This window comes from Cavia porcellus, unplaced genomic scaffold (genome assembly GCF_034190915.1).
Source record: "Cavia porcellus strain 051 isolate PalLab524CR breed Dunkin Hartley unplaced genomic scaffold, mCavPor4.1 scaffold_28, whole genome shotgun sequence".
Taxonomy (NCBI): domain Eukaryota; kingdom Metazoa; phylum Chordata; class Mammalia; order Rodentia; family Caviidae; genus Cavia; species Cavia porcellus.
This window is the reverse complement of record NW_026947511.1, coordinates 52,468,319-52,482,278: the sequence shown is the minus strand read 5'-3', so window position 1 is coordinate 52,482,278 and position 13,960 is coordinate 52,468,319. Positions and strand designations below refer to the sequence as shown.

At 43.7% G+C, this 13,960-nt stretch overlaps 1 protein-coding gene across 3 annotated transcripts in view; it reads left to right on the top strand.

The window, feature by feature from the left end:
• Rpp21 (ribonuclease P/MRP subunit p21) overlaps positions 1-13,960 on the top strand; it is a 17,045-nt gene extending 3,085 nt beyond the window's left edge. The window contains exons 5-7 of one of the 3 annotated variants that reach the window (XR_010044266.1): positions 1,144-1,331; positions 6,623-6,742; positions 9,124-13,960. Coding sequence is in view for 2 of the 3 variants with exons in the window: in XM_063239461.1 (XP_063095531.1) it covers positions 11,519-12,643 (1,125 nt within the window). In the remaining variant the exon portion in view is untranslated. Of the gene's footprint in view, positions 1-1,143; positions 1,332-6,619; positions 6,743-9,123 lie in introns of those variants that run through there. The other 2 variants (XM_063239461.1, XM_063239462.1) reach the window with 2 other exon arrangements.

Here is a 13,960-nt window from a genome sequence, read left to right as displayed (position 1 = left end):
TGGTGGGGAAATGATTGGAAATGAGCTTCAGTCCAGCTGTTCCTCCCCGAACCCCTGGGTCCTGGCCTTTCTTCACCCTGCCCCATCTGCCCTGCCCTGGGAATTGAGGGGTCTCTGCGCCTCCTCCCCAGGCTCCCACTGCCAGTGCTTCAGGCTGCAGTCCCAGCAGGGTCCACTAGGTGGACACAGCGTGCGCCAGAGGCCGCGTCCAGTGCCCCGCACCAGGAGAGCCCAAAGCCAGGCAATCCTGGCCAGAAGGTGACACCACCGTATGCCTCACACACCGTAAAACGCAGGATTCCGGTTCTGTTTTCTTCCAAGGTTTGCTGTCAGGCCGAACCGTCGCTAAGTGCTTCAGGCCCTTGCAGCATCTCTAGGGGGAGAGGGGGCCGTCGTGGCAGGCCCGGACTGGGACTGACAGGTGCCCTTGAGGCCACAGTCAGGGCGCCACGAAGCAGGGCTGAGCTCCTGAGCCACAGCTGCAGCCATGCGCCGCCCTGCAGAAGGGTCTCTGGGGTCCACCGGCCCCCAGCAGTTCTTATTGGCCACTGCCTGGGAGTCAAGAGGTGCAGGGACGATCTTGTCTCAAACCCGACCTCTGGCCCCACCCAGGCGGCCTTGAGGAGCCTGACTGGGTCAGGCCCCAAGCCTGCTTTGCTCTTCCCAGACGCAGAGCTCCGCAGCCTGGGCCAGCTTCCTTGTCCCAGCCCCTGAACAGGACCAGTAGACTGTAGCAGGTCTCCCTGCATCCAGGCTGGTGGGTAGGTTTTGTGGGCCTTTCAACCAGACCAACATGCTCAGTTCACTTGCGTCACATGACTCCTGCACAAATGCTGCGTGGGAGAAGACCACCCCCTGCCTCAAATTGTCTCTGACCGTTTCCCTCAGACCTCCTAAACACACACACACACACACACACACACACACACACACACACACGTGGCTGGTATGATGGTACGCACCTGTAATCCTAGCACTCACAAGGCTGAGGCAGGAGGATCGCTGTGAGTTTGAGGCCAGCCTGAGCTATATAGTGAGATTCTGCCTCAAGAAAAAACACCAAAATTTAAAAAATACATGAACAATGATACCATCTCCAGTGAGGTCACCCTGAGGTGCTGGGCCCTGGGCTTCTACCCTCAGGAGATCTCCCTGATCTGTCAACTAGATGGGCAGGAGCTGACCCAAGACATGGAGCTGGTGGACACCAGGACTGCAGGGCATGGAACCTTCCAGAAGTGGGTGACTGTGGTGGTGCCTTCAAGAGAAGAGCAGAATTACACTGCTGTGTGGAACATGAGGAGCTGCAGAGCCCCGCACCCTGAGATGGGGTAAGGGGTGTGGGGGCACAGGGCCCCCTGCCAAGGAATAGGGGAGCTGTCCTGAGACCCTCAGCAGGTCAAGGGTAAGAGCTCGGGGTCAGGACCCCTCCGTTTCCCTTCCCAGAGCCGCCCCCGAGCCCACTGTCCCCAGCATGAGCATCCTCCTGGGTGGTTCTCCCTGTCCTCTCTGGCCACTGTAATGTTCTGGGGGAACAAGAAGAATGCAGTGTGGCCCTGAAAACCCCCTGAAACTTCCTCACCTTAACGCCTGCCATGTCTGTTTTCCCCTCTAAATGGCTGGACAGACAGTGGCCCTGCTCACGCCCACCTCTCACTTGTGTGGGAAGAAGGCCTGGGAAGTTCCCTTCTTGCCCTTTGCTCTTTGATTGATTTGTATGATGTTTTAATTCTGCCACTTATTTCCAGGAAATAGTTTATATTTCAGGTTACTTTCCTTAAATTTTTGTAGCTGTGTTGGGTGACTTGCAGAATGAAGATATTAAAATCTGGAAGACCCATGAGCCTTTTAGAACCCAGTGTTTGCTGTGTGCAATCAGCTGGGGCAGGGGGAGATGGGGGAGCACAGTTCAGAAGGTTCCAATGCAGTTGGTCCTGGAATCATTGTTAGCTTTGGTTCTGTCACCGCCCAGCTGTGTTGTCTCTGCAGCTTCCTGGTCCCTGAGCCTGAGGCAAGGCCTTGTCACACCAGGACCCATAGTGATTGCAAGACAACTCAGGCCTGACCCAGGCTGGGCACTGTCTCCAGAACCACAGCGGGAGGGTGTGGACAGAAGTGGACAGTCTCGGATCGGACCCAGATCATGCCTAGGACCATTCACCAGGCAGCACTTTCCAGCTTCCCCTCTGTATTAGACAAAGTCAAGTTTGGCCAACAGCAAAATGACAGTGTTGTAGCCAGCATTTTGCAAGGGACAAGAATTAATACAGGACATTATGTATAGAATCATTTTATAGTAGTCACCCAGAGCGTCAAATGCAAAAAGAGTGTGGGAGACCTGTCCACACACTAGAAACCCAAAAACTCCAGCCAAGGGTCAGGATCCCACAGCAGTGTCCTGCACAAGTCCAGCTGAAGACCTGGAGCAGTGCTCCCTACAAGTCCAGCTGGAGGCCCAGAGCCCATGACAATGATTTGTGCAATCTGCTTCACAGGTCTGTGCTAGGAAGGTGCAAAGGTCAGTGGTGGGAGCTAGAAAGTCTGTACCAGTGAGATGAAAGGTCTGTGTTAGTAGGTTGAGGGTTCTGCACTGGAAACAGGAAGTGATGCTCAAAGTAAGGACCAGCACTCCCACAGAGTGACCCACAGTCATCCTCAGGGACAGCGAGGACCCAAGCTCCTCCAGTGATAACAGCAGAGTTCATACCAGGGAAACCAGAGTGACACGGTTCTCCAGTACCCCATCTGCCCTCCAGGTCTCCTTCCATGCTTGGCAACAGTCCTCAGGCATCCACACCCAGCACTTGCTGGTTCAGTTCAGCTGGGTGTTACAAGCTGACCACCAGTTGTCAGTGTGCTGCAGACAGGGTCCAGTGTCTTGTGGATGTGATACTGCATTGCATGCTGTGCCATGCTTTGCTTTCTCTGACACTAACTGATGTTCGTGTGGACCGTGTGCAACATTTCGCCACTAGGAGCAATACTGTGATGGATAACCCTGGTTCTAGGCCCAGTTCCTTCACTGACTACCTTTGCAGTGAGAACCATTTGAGCTCTTCAACAGTGTTTTGAAGTCCTATCTGTAAACTATAAATGACTAGTTCAAAGCTTCAGTAGGTTGCACTTAGAAGACATTTATTTTTCCATTTTCTTATCATCACCTAGTGTCTTGGCCACTTTCTCATCACTGAGACACAATCACCAACATCGAAACCTAAAGGAGGGAAGGTTTATCTTGGATCACAGTTTGGAGAAGTTTCAGTCCATAGTTAGCAGGCTCCAGTACCGGATAGCATGGCACAGACAAGGGGCAGGGCAGAGGACAGCTGCTCGTGGCATGGTGCCCAGGATGCAGAGGGCATCAAGGGAGCAGCTGAGAGGGAGATGAACCCTTCCGGGCCACATTCTCCGTAGCCCACCTTGCCAACAAGACCCCACCTCCTGGTATCAAGCCAGCAGCACCAGCCCCGCACTCCAATCCAGAGGTCCTGGCCACGATTACATGAGGCTTTAGGAAGGCAGCTAGACATAAACCCCAGCACCTGCTTTGCTCTAACTACACGCTGCTGTTATATCCGAGTGTGTTTATTTCCATCACCATAATAAATACCTGAGAAAATCGACCTATAAAGGTGCAAGGTGTATTTTGGTTCACAGTTTTGGACATCCCAGTCCGTGGCTGGATGCTCTGTCACTGTGGGGACAGGAAGGCAGCTCATCACTGCAGGAATCCATGGCAGAGCAAACCAAAATATCACTTAAAAACTTTCGAGGCCACATAATCATCTCAACTGATACAGAAAAACAATTGTCAAAATTCAATGCCCTTTCATGATGTTTTTAAAAAGCTAAGAAAAAAAAAGAATAAAACATTTCCATAAAATAAAAACCGTGAGAAGTTCACAGCTGACATCGTTCTCCTCTGTGGGAGACTGGACACTCCTCCCACAGCAGGGGAGAGACAGGCGCCACCCTGGGAGTGTGCTGAAATGCTACAGCGCAGGCGAGCAGCAGAAATGAAAGCATGGGGAAGGGGAAGGAGGAAGTCAAGTCATCTCGGCAGATACAGGATGAGTACGTAAATAGGAAACCCGAAAGATCCCAGATCCAGAAACTATTACAGGTACAAATCAGCTGCATTTGTACGTAGGTCCTCACAGTGTGAAATTTTCTGTAGTCCTAGGAAGATGAAAGCCACTAAAAGAATCTGAAAAGTCCCATGTATGAACCCTGTGTGAACCATGATGTGTGTTAGGTTAGTGCAATACACTTTCCCATAAAGGGTGCTTCTGCCCCAGCCTGAGGATGGAGAAAAGTTCCTCAGTTATTTGAAAAATTTGGCAGTTATAATAGATGCTTTTTTTAAATACTTTGTCTCGTGAGAGAACCAGAAGCAAAGTTTTGATTCCATTTTCAGGGAAATAAGGCCACCAGCGTTTTAAATTCTAGCAAAGTTTGCACAAGGTGTGAGGGCCTGGAAATCGGGGATTGTTGCCTTGGTTCCTTCCTTGTGTTGTCTTTAGTTACATGATGTCTGATTGGGGGCTCCATTGTTTTGTGAGTCTGCAGGAAGCAGAGCCCCAGTGCACCCAGTCTTGAATACAAATCCATTAAAAGCAATCAGCATATTACAATGATAGCTAAAAAACTTTAACTGGAAAATACATCCTAAAAAGCACATTAAAGAACACTGCCCCGCACACTATAGGATATAAATAAACTGCTTCTCCATCATAAGTTTACTGACAAATCCCCACCAGCAGTGGGCTGGCCATCGGCTCCGGTCACATAGTAATCCCCAGACACTGGAAGCTGCTGACTCACAAGGTTCTGCAGATGTGATCAGTCAAGGCCGCCGAGGTGGGAGGCTGACTCGGGGATGGTCCCAGCGCAGTCACAGAGCTGCTTACAAAGAGCGCAGGAGGCAGAGGAGGAGTCCTGAGACACAGGGAGAGGGAAGCGGTGGAGGACAGGGTTAGAACCAGAGAACAGGAGCAGCTGGCGAGGGATGAAGGAAGACCTAGCTCTGGGCGGCACCTCCAGAAGGAGCCAGCTCGGCATTTGACATCAGCCCACTGCAGCTCGTGTTCGGCTTCTGGCCTCAAAGCCTGTGAGAAAGCCAGTTCACTTTGTTTTAATCCACTGCCTCTGCAGGGAACTAATGTCTGGGCAGGCTGAAAGGCCACCTCACCGAGTCAGACCCAGGCCCTCAGTGTTACTTTGTGAACTTAGGTGGCAAATGGTGTGACCGAGCGGAGGACTTTGAGAAGTGCTGGCCTGGGTTATCTGATGGACGGCGATCAGAGATGTCCTCAGAAGGGGGAGGCAGGGGCCGGGGTGCGGGCCTGTGATCACGGCACTCTGAAAGGCCATGGCAGGAGACTGCAAGTCTGAGCCCTGCCTGGGAAATTTCCTGACTTAGCAAGACCCCATCTCAAACTAAAAATGAAAAACGGGATGGGGTGCAGCTCAGCATAAAAGCTCTGGGTCCGACCCCCAGCAGGGCAAAAAGAAAGGCAGTTCCGATGCACAGAGAAGAGGTGAAGGGAGAGTCAGAGTGGGAAGAGGGGAGGAATGGACCCAGGTCCCTGAAGCGCACCTTAATTTCTGCCTTCAGATCTCCAGGGTGAGAAAGAATGGATTTATGGTGGAGGTTTTCTGTGTGTGGAAATTTGTTACTGCAGTTGTAGGAAACTTGTGCAGCTGCATAATCTAATGTTTAATTAAACTATTGTGTGGCAAGATCAGTTTACCTAGACTCAAAAGTTGATGTATATCTGCAAGAATCTCAGTAAGTGTACAGAGAAGTAGATTCAGACCACTTCTTTAACTGCAAAAGCATTTATTTTCACTTAACAAAGTAAATCACACTCTGTCTTCAAGTCATCTTATAGGGTATGACCAGAGAAAATGCAAATAATTCATTGTTTTATATACTTTAAAAACATTAATAATGCTGGAGGTGCTGGTACAAACCTGTAATCTCAGCACTCAGGAGGCTGAAGCAGGCGGGAAAATCAGTCCAAGGCCGGCCTGGGCTACACAGTGGGTTTAAGACAACCCTACAAACAGAGTGAGACCCTGTCTCAAAAATCTAAAGACCACAAGTTATTAGCAGTAATATTTTGTGGGGGATGAGGTGTCACTTTGTAGGCCCAACCCCCTCTAACCTGCAATTTACAATAGCCGCCCTGGTATGCGAGAAGGAGGTAGAACGGGAATGCCTGTTCTCAGTGAGCCCTCACCCTCTGGAATCCATACTGTGAGCTGGCTTTGTTTTGCAGAAGTCTTGAGGAAGTGGCTGGCCACCCTTTGTGACACTAACAGCAGACAAATTAACAACATTCTTGAGCTAATGAATTTCTTCCTGGGCTAGAGAAGTTGTGAGAACTGGTTGTGATTATTTACTTCACTTAGATAGTTTTAGAATAAACATTGTAGTCTGTCACGTTGTAGCTTGCCACAAAGAATGCCTTTTCACTACTTAATTATCTGGGCTCTGTGAATTGATCGGGTTTACTATATATGAATCCTAAAATAAAGATTGTGCGTACAGTGCAGTGCAGTGCAATGTAACGCGGTGCAGACAGCAAAGGTGTCTCTCCTGTCTTTCTTTTCCAAGCGCTGTACCCCCCGTGTCCCGACAAGGCGTGCGTGTTTACCTTGCCCGGAGTTCAGAGTGCTCTAGACACTCACGACAAGTGGCGCCCGAATTCAGGGACTCCGAAGGTCGCTTAGGAAGGTAAGTATAATTTTATTACGGGGAAATGGGACAATCTGCTTCCTCTCCTTTCTTAAAAATTCTTAAACATTTATTATCTATATATGGCATATCGCTCAGGTCAGCTGACTTGGATATGTGTATTGATACAATTAAAGAATATAATCCTTGGTTTCCAGATGAAGGAACTTTGGATGTAGAAGTATGGAGGAAGGCAAGGGTTAGTATAGAAAGGGCTATGCAACAGGAGGAAAAGATTCCTTTACGTTTTTGGGCTATTTGGTCGGTTGTGTACTCTTTATTAAAAGCTATGGAAGATGAACATATTGTAGAAAATCTTCAACTAGAAATTAAGCCAGTTATTCAGGAATTGCCCCTCACAGAGGAGGAGCAGAATGTAGTTCAAAATGACGCTATCGCTTTAAGTAGTGAAAAGGCGTCCAAACCAAAAGTAAAATCCGCTACAGCCGACTCAGCTTTAGCTGCCGCAGCAATATCAAATTATGACAATCGCCCAATTTTACAGGCTATACAGCATTTAACACAAGAGGTGAAACAACTCTCCGTTAAGCAGAACCCGCCTGTAGTTCCCTCTGCACCTCCTCCATCTAACCCTAATTGGAGTAAAGCCAAGCTAGCTTTGGCTGATTTACCAAAATTAGGGGATTCTGATGAGGAAAAGCCTGCCTTTGCTTTCCCTGTAATCAGGCCTCAGCCAATAGATGGAGAGGCAGTTCCCCCTAGATGGGAAGCATTTAATATGGATGATTTAGCAAAATTAAAAAAGGCTGTAACCCTTTATGGCCCTCAGGCTCATTACACTAAAGAATTAATAACATCGGTAGCAGATCACTATGGTAATCTTGCTCCTTATGATTGGAAAGCCTTGGCCAAAATTCTTTTAAAGGAGCCAGAATATTTACAGTGGCACATGTGGTTTATGGAAGGTTGTGCGGAAAAGGCAAGACAAAATGCTGACGATCGAGATCCGAATATTAGACTCCTTTCTTATCCCATGCTCTCTGGTACAGGTTTCTTTGATACTGTTGAGCATCAGGCAGGAGCTCCAAGAGAGATTCATGCTCAATTAAAAGATATTGCTTTAAAAGCTTGGGATAAAATACGGCCTAAAGGATCAGAATATGGATCTTGGGCTAAAGTTCTGCAAGGAGCCAATGAACCGTATGTTGAGTTCGTTGCAAGACTTCAAAATGTTATAGAAAAAACAGTAGTGGGACAAGACTTACAAGAGCATCTCTTAAAAATGTTAGCTTTTGAAAATGCTAATGATGAATGCAAAAGGGTTTTAATTCCAATAAAAGATACTGGAACGATTGACAATTTTATAAAACAATGTAAAGATTTAAATTCAGAATCTAGGAAAATGCAACTGTTTGCTGAGACCATGGCAACCACGTGGACTAATTGGCAATCTAAAAAGGAACAGTCTTTAAAATGTTTTAATTGTGGTCAGATAGGACATGTAAAGAGGGCCTGTCCAAAACTTGTAGGCAATGATCAAAAAAAGAGATCTAGAGCTCCTGGCTTATGTCCAAAATGCAAGAAGGGAAATCATTGGGCTCGTGAATGCAGGAGTAAACAAGTTAATTCAGCTGAACAAAAGGGAAACGGGAGAACGGGCCCTACCCCGGGCCCCGGACAAATCAATGGGGTAACTCTACCGTATTCTCCCTACAGCCAGCCACCCAACACAGTGCCGCAGTGGACATACCAGCCTTAAAAGATGTAGAATTAAGAGGAGGACAATCTCCCGTGAGAATTCCTACAGGAATTTTTGGTCCTCTGCCTGCGGGAACTTTTGGCTTGCTCACGGGTAGATCTAGTTTAAATCAAAAAGGCATTACTGTTCACTTAGGAATTATAGATGCAGATTATACTGGAGAAATTCAGATTCTGATGTCCTCACTTACAGATTATAAATTATTAAAGGGAAAACGTATAGCTCAACTCATTTTACTGCCTTATATCCCAATAGGATCCTCTGTTGTTCAGCGAACAGGAGGGTTCGGCAGCACTAACCCTATTAATGTAATGTGGACAGCTAAATTATCTCAACAACAACCTCTTATTAATATTTTTATTGAGCATAAGAAAATTCAGGCTCTTATAGATACAGGCTCGGATATTACTATTGTTAAACCTACTGATTGGCCTTCTCATATTACTTATACTATTATTCCATGTAATATAAAAGGAGTAAGTAAAACTCCAGTAAATACAATTGGACAAGCCACAATGCATATACATATAAAAAATGAAGAGGGTCAAGTTGCTGTTATTAAACCTTATATCTTAGAGGTACCAGTTTCTATTTTAGGAAGAGATGTATTAAAACAATGGGGAGCTTATATACATTTTTAATATTTTGCATGTTTCTACAGCCTAGGGAAATGAATCCTTTAAAGCTTAATTGGAAAAATGATGACCCAATTTGGATAGATCAGTGGCCTATGACTACTCAAAAGTTACAGGCAGCGCAGGAATTGATTGATCAACAGCTTTTTCTACATCACATAGAACCATCCACATCTCCTTGGAATTCTCCAATATTTGTGATAAAAAAGAAATCAGGCAAGTGGAGACTTTTAACGGACTTACGTGCTGTAAATTCATCCTTAATTCAAATGGGAGCCCTTCAGCCCGGTATTCCTTTACCCTCAGCGCTCCCTGCTGGTTGGTTTGTATATGTTATAGATTTGCAAGATTGTTTTTTTAACATCCCATTACATCCAGAAGATAGAAAACGGTTTGCTTTTTCAATTCCTCAAACAAATTATCAAAGACCTTATCAAAGATATCAATGGAGGACTTTACCCCAAGGAATGAAAAATTCCCCAACTATATGTCAAATTTATGTTGATGCAGCATTAAAACCAGTGCGTGCACGATGGCCTCAGGTTTATACGGCTCATTTCATGGATGATATTTTATTCTCATATAGTGATAGAAATGTTTTAGAAGATATTTTAAAAACTTTACCTCAATATTTTTCTCCGTTTGGACTTGTAATAGCACAGGATAAAATTCAAAAGGAAGAAGTTAGTCATTATTTGGGATATATTCTTACTAGACAAAAGGTGATTCCACAAAAAATGTCTATTAGGAGAGATAAGTTATCCACTTTAAATGATTTTCAAAAATTATTAGGGGATATTAATTGGCTTCGTCCCACACTAGGTATTCCTACCCATGCATTACAGCATTTGTTTGCTACTCTACAGGGCTCTTCAGATCCATCCAGCCCTCGTTCTTTAACAACAAAAGCCGAGCAAAAATTACAGTTTGTAGAACAACGAATTAAGGATGCATTTTTAATTAGGATTGATCCTAAATTGCCTCTAACTTTATATATTATTAATACTTTTCAATATCCCTCTGCAGTTTTAGGTCAAAATGCTATGCCAGTAGAATGGGTATTCACTAAAACTAAGCAATCTAAAAATGTTATGCCTTATATTGACATGGTTGCAGCTTTAATTATAAATGGTAGAGCTCGTTCTATAACTTTGATAGGAAAAGATATAAACAATATAGTTATCCCTTTAACTAAGGAACAATGGGAATATTTGTTGTCAATTACTGAAACCTTACAAATTGCTTTAGCAGATTTCATGGGAACTTTTTCATATCATTTTCCTAAAAGTAAATTATGGGATTTTTTTAGACGTCAACAATTTGTGGTTAATACCTTATTAGCTGTACAGCCAATTCCACAAGCTTTGACTATATTTACAGATGGATCTAAAAATAAAGCTGCATATTGGACTCAAAAATCTTACTGGGTACGTCAGACAAATTTTAACTCTGTACAACAAAATGAACTTTTTGCTATATTACAAGTGTTTTTAGATTTTCATAACCAACCTATTAATATTATAGCCGATTCGGCCTATTCTGTTGGAGTAGTGACAAATATCTATTCAGCTGTGTTATATTCTAATAAGCCTGCTTTATTGTCTTTATTTCAAAATTTACAAATACATGTTCAAAAAAGAAATCATTCTTATTTTATTACTCATTTACGTTCTCATTCTCAGTTACCCGGACCATTAGTATCAGGTAACAATGCAGTGGATTCCTTAGTTATGTTCACCACACCCGTTGAAGAACATCAATTTAATCATGCAAATGCAGGACATTTGCATCTTAAATATAAGATACCTTTTACAAAAGCTAAACAAATTGTAAAAGCCTGCCCTATTTGTAGACCATTACATTTAAGAATTATTCCCGCAGGTGTCAACCCTCGAGGAACTCAACCTAATAAATTATGGCAAATGGATATTACACATGTACCTTCTTTTGGTCGGCTTTCTTATGTACATGTAGTTATTGATACCTATTCTTCATTTCTATGGGCTACTGCTCAACAGGGAGAATCCACTAAAAATGTTATTGTACATTTATTGGAGACTTTTGCAGTTATGGGAATTCCTTCTAAAATCAAAACAGATAATGGACCTGCTTATACTAGCAGAACATTTAAACAATTTTGTGATCTCCATAATATTATTCATATTACAGGGATTGAATATAACCCCCAGGGTCAAGCTATTGTTGAAAGAGCACATGGCACTCTTAAGTTACAAATTAAAAAATTAAAAAGGAGGAGTCAGGAGGATATTCAGATACCAATACTGTTTAAATTGCAAAACAGTCCAAAAACATTACTGCATCAAGCATTGTTTATTTTAAATTTTCTCAATTTACCACAAGGTGAAATATTAACAAGAGCTGAAAAACATTTTGAACAGCAACAACAGCCTTTTGTGATTAATGAACCTATTTGGACTAAAACAGCTCCAGAGGCTGAATGGGAGAGGGGCACATTGCTCTATAGGGGGAAAGGTTTTGGTTATATCTCCACAGAAAATGGAATTCAGCAGTGGGTCCCTGGACGATGGATCAGGACCCGCGTCTCCAGATCCTGTTCACCAGCCCCGGAGACAACTCCCCAAGGAACCGGAACCGTGCCTTCAGAAGCGAGCGCAAAACCAGCTAGAAGCTGAGGATGCTGAGCTTGTTCCTATCGCAGCCATGGCCAGATTACAGCTAAGAAAATCCCGCCGCTCACAGCGACCAAATTTAAATCCCCTCCCTACATGGGGACAATTAAAGAAATTGACCATAGAAGGGCAACGGCTTGTCCTTCAAGCAGGAAAGCCTTTAAACCCTGAAAACTTGTTTTTAGCTTTATGTGCCTTGCTCACCGTTGCATCGGGGACTGAGGTACCTCCGCATTCGTACTGGGCATATATTCCAAACCCCCCTTTATTAGAACCTGTAAAATGGGGAACTAGTGATATTTTACTTTATACCACACCTAGAGAAATTTTGTCAGCACCGTGGGCTGATTTAACCCCCCACAATCAAGATGATGGGACACTATTCAATTTTACTTATTATGGTAATCAAAGGCCTATTTGCATTGGGGAACCGCCTTGCATCCCTCTGGGATGGCAGTATTGGATTCAACATGGAATAAAAGCAGGCAACAAAAGGACAAGGCTTCAAGCCTTGGCTGCTCAAACCTTTAATGTTACCTGGAGAAATTTAACAGCACCTGATACAAATACATTTCCTGTATGCCCTGAATTCACTTATAAAAATATTTCTTATAATCCCATAATTTGGCAACTATGTATGGGAAAATTTGCTAAAAATATTGATGGGTATATTATTTGGGGACCATTTGGAAAATTCGTTAATGGATGTGCTGAATGGAATGAGACAAGATGTAATCTCTCTGTTGTGTATAGTCTTCCAGATCCAAAGAAAATAACTGACGGAGCTCCTATATTTCAACAAAAGACGGCTCTCTTGTGGTGGGGAGATGGTGGAATCGCTAACCCTGCTGTTGCAGCCGAAGAATACCCTCATCACCTTCAAAATCATATTTGAAAGATCCCAGCCGCTATGCAACCTGTAACCTTGTACAATGTTTCATATTCAGGGACTAGTCGATCTGTATCTACTACTTATAATTTTACTAGGTTTAAAATGTATAATATTACTGTTTGTGCACCTCTACCTTATGTCTTTTTAGTGGGAACTTTTAATTTTACACATTTTTCTTGTACTTGTTTAAATTGTCAATTGTTTACATGCTTAAATAACACACTAAATTTCACTAAGCCTTATACAGTTATGCTGTTACAACAAAAAACTCATATTTGGTTGCCTGTAAATTTAACTCGACCTTGGTCTCAAGACCCGGTAATTTCTGTTACTACTGAATTTTTTAAACATCTGTTAAAACGTACAAAAAGATTTATTGGAATAGTGGTTGCTGTACTGTTAAGTCTGATAACTGTAGCCTCGTAGAAAAATATTGGCTCTTCAGCATCAAGTGTTTTTAAAATGTGATTGGAATTCAACTACTTTCTGTATAACCCAACGACCTTATAATCAGACAGAACATGAATGGGAAATGATTAGAATGTATTTAAATGGAAACACCTCTGCCCAGGAGAAAATAGAATCTTTACATAATCAAATTGACAAGGATTTTGCAAAGCAAAATGATGATGAATCTCTAGCACAATTCGCGCAATTGCTTGCTCAATCTTTGAAAGGATTAGATTCCAAAGGAATCTGGCAGAGCATTACCCACACTTTTAGTGGCATGGGACTTAGTTTAATTATAGTTCTCATTGCCATAGTTCTTGTGTATTTTTACTGCATAAGACGAAATGCTATTAATAACCTGATCTTATGGAAATTGTTGTTAAAAAATAAAAAGGAAGGAAGTGTGGGGGATGAGGTGTCACTTTGTAGGCCCAACCCCCTCTAACCTGCAATTTACAATAGCCGCCCTGGTATGCGAGAAGGAGGTAGAACGGGAATGCCTGTTCTCAGTGAGCCCTCACCCTCTGGAATCCATACTGTGAGCTGGCTTTGTTTTGCAGAAGTCTTGAGGAAGTGGCTGGCCACCCTTTGTGACACTAACAGCAGACAAATTAACAACATTCTTGAGCTAATGAATTTCTTCCTGGGCTAGAGAAGTTGTGAGAACTGGTTGTGATTATTTACTTCACTTAGATAGTTTTAGAATAAACATTGTAGTCTGTCACGTTGTAGCTTGCCACAAAGAATGCCTTTTCACTACTTAATTATCTGGGCTCTGTGAATTGATCGGGTTTACTATATATGAATCCTAAAATAAAGATTGTGCGTACAGTGCAGTGCAGTGCAATGTAACGCGGTGCAGACAGCAAA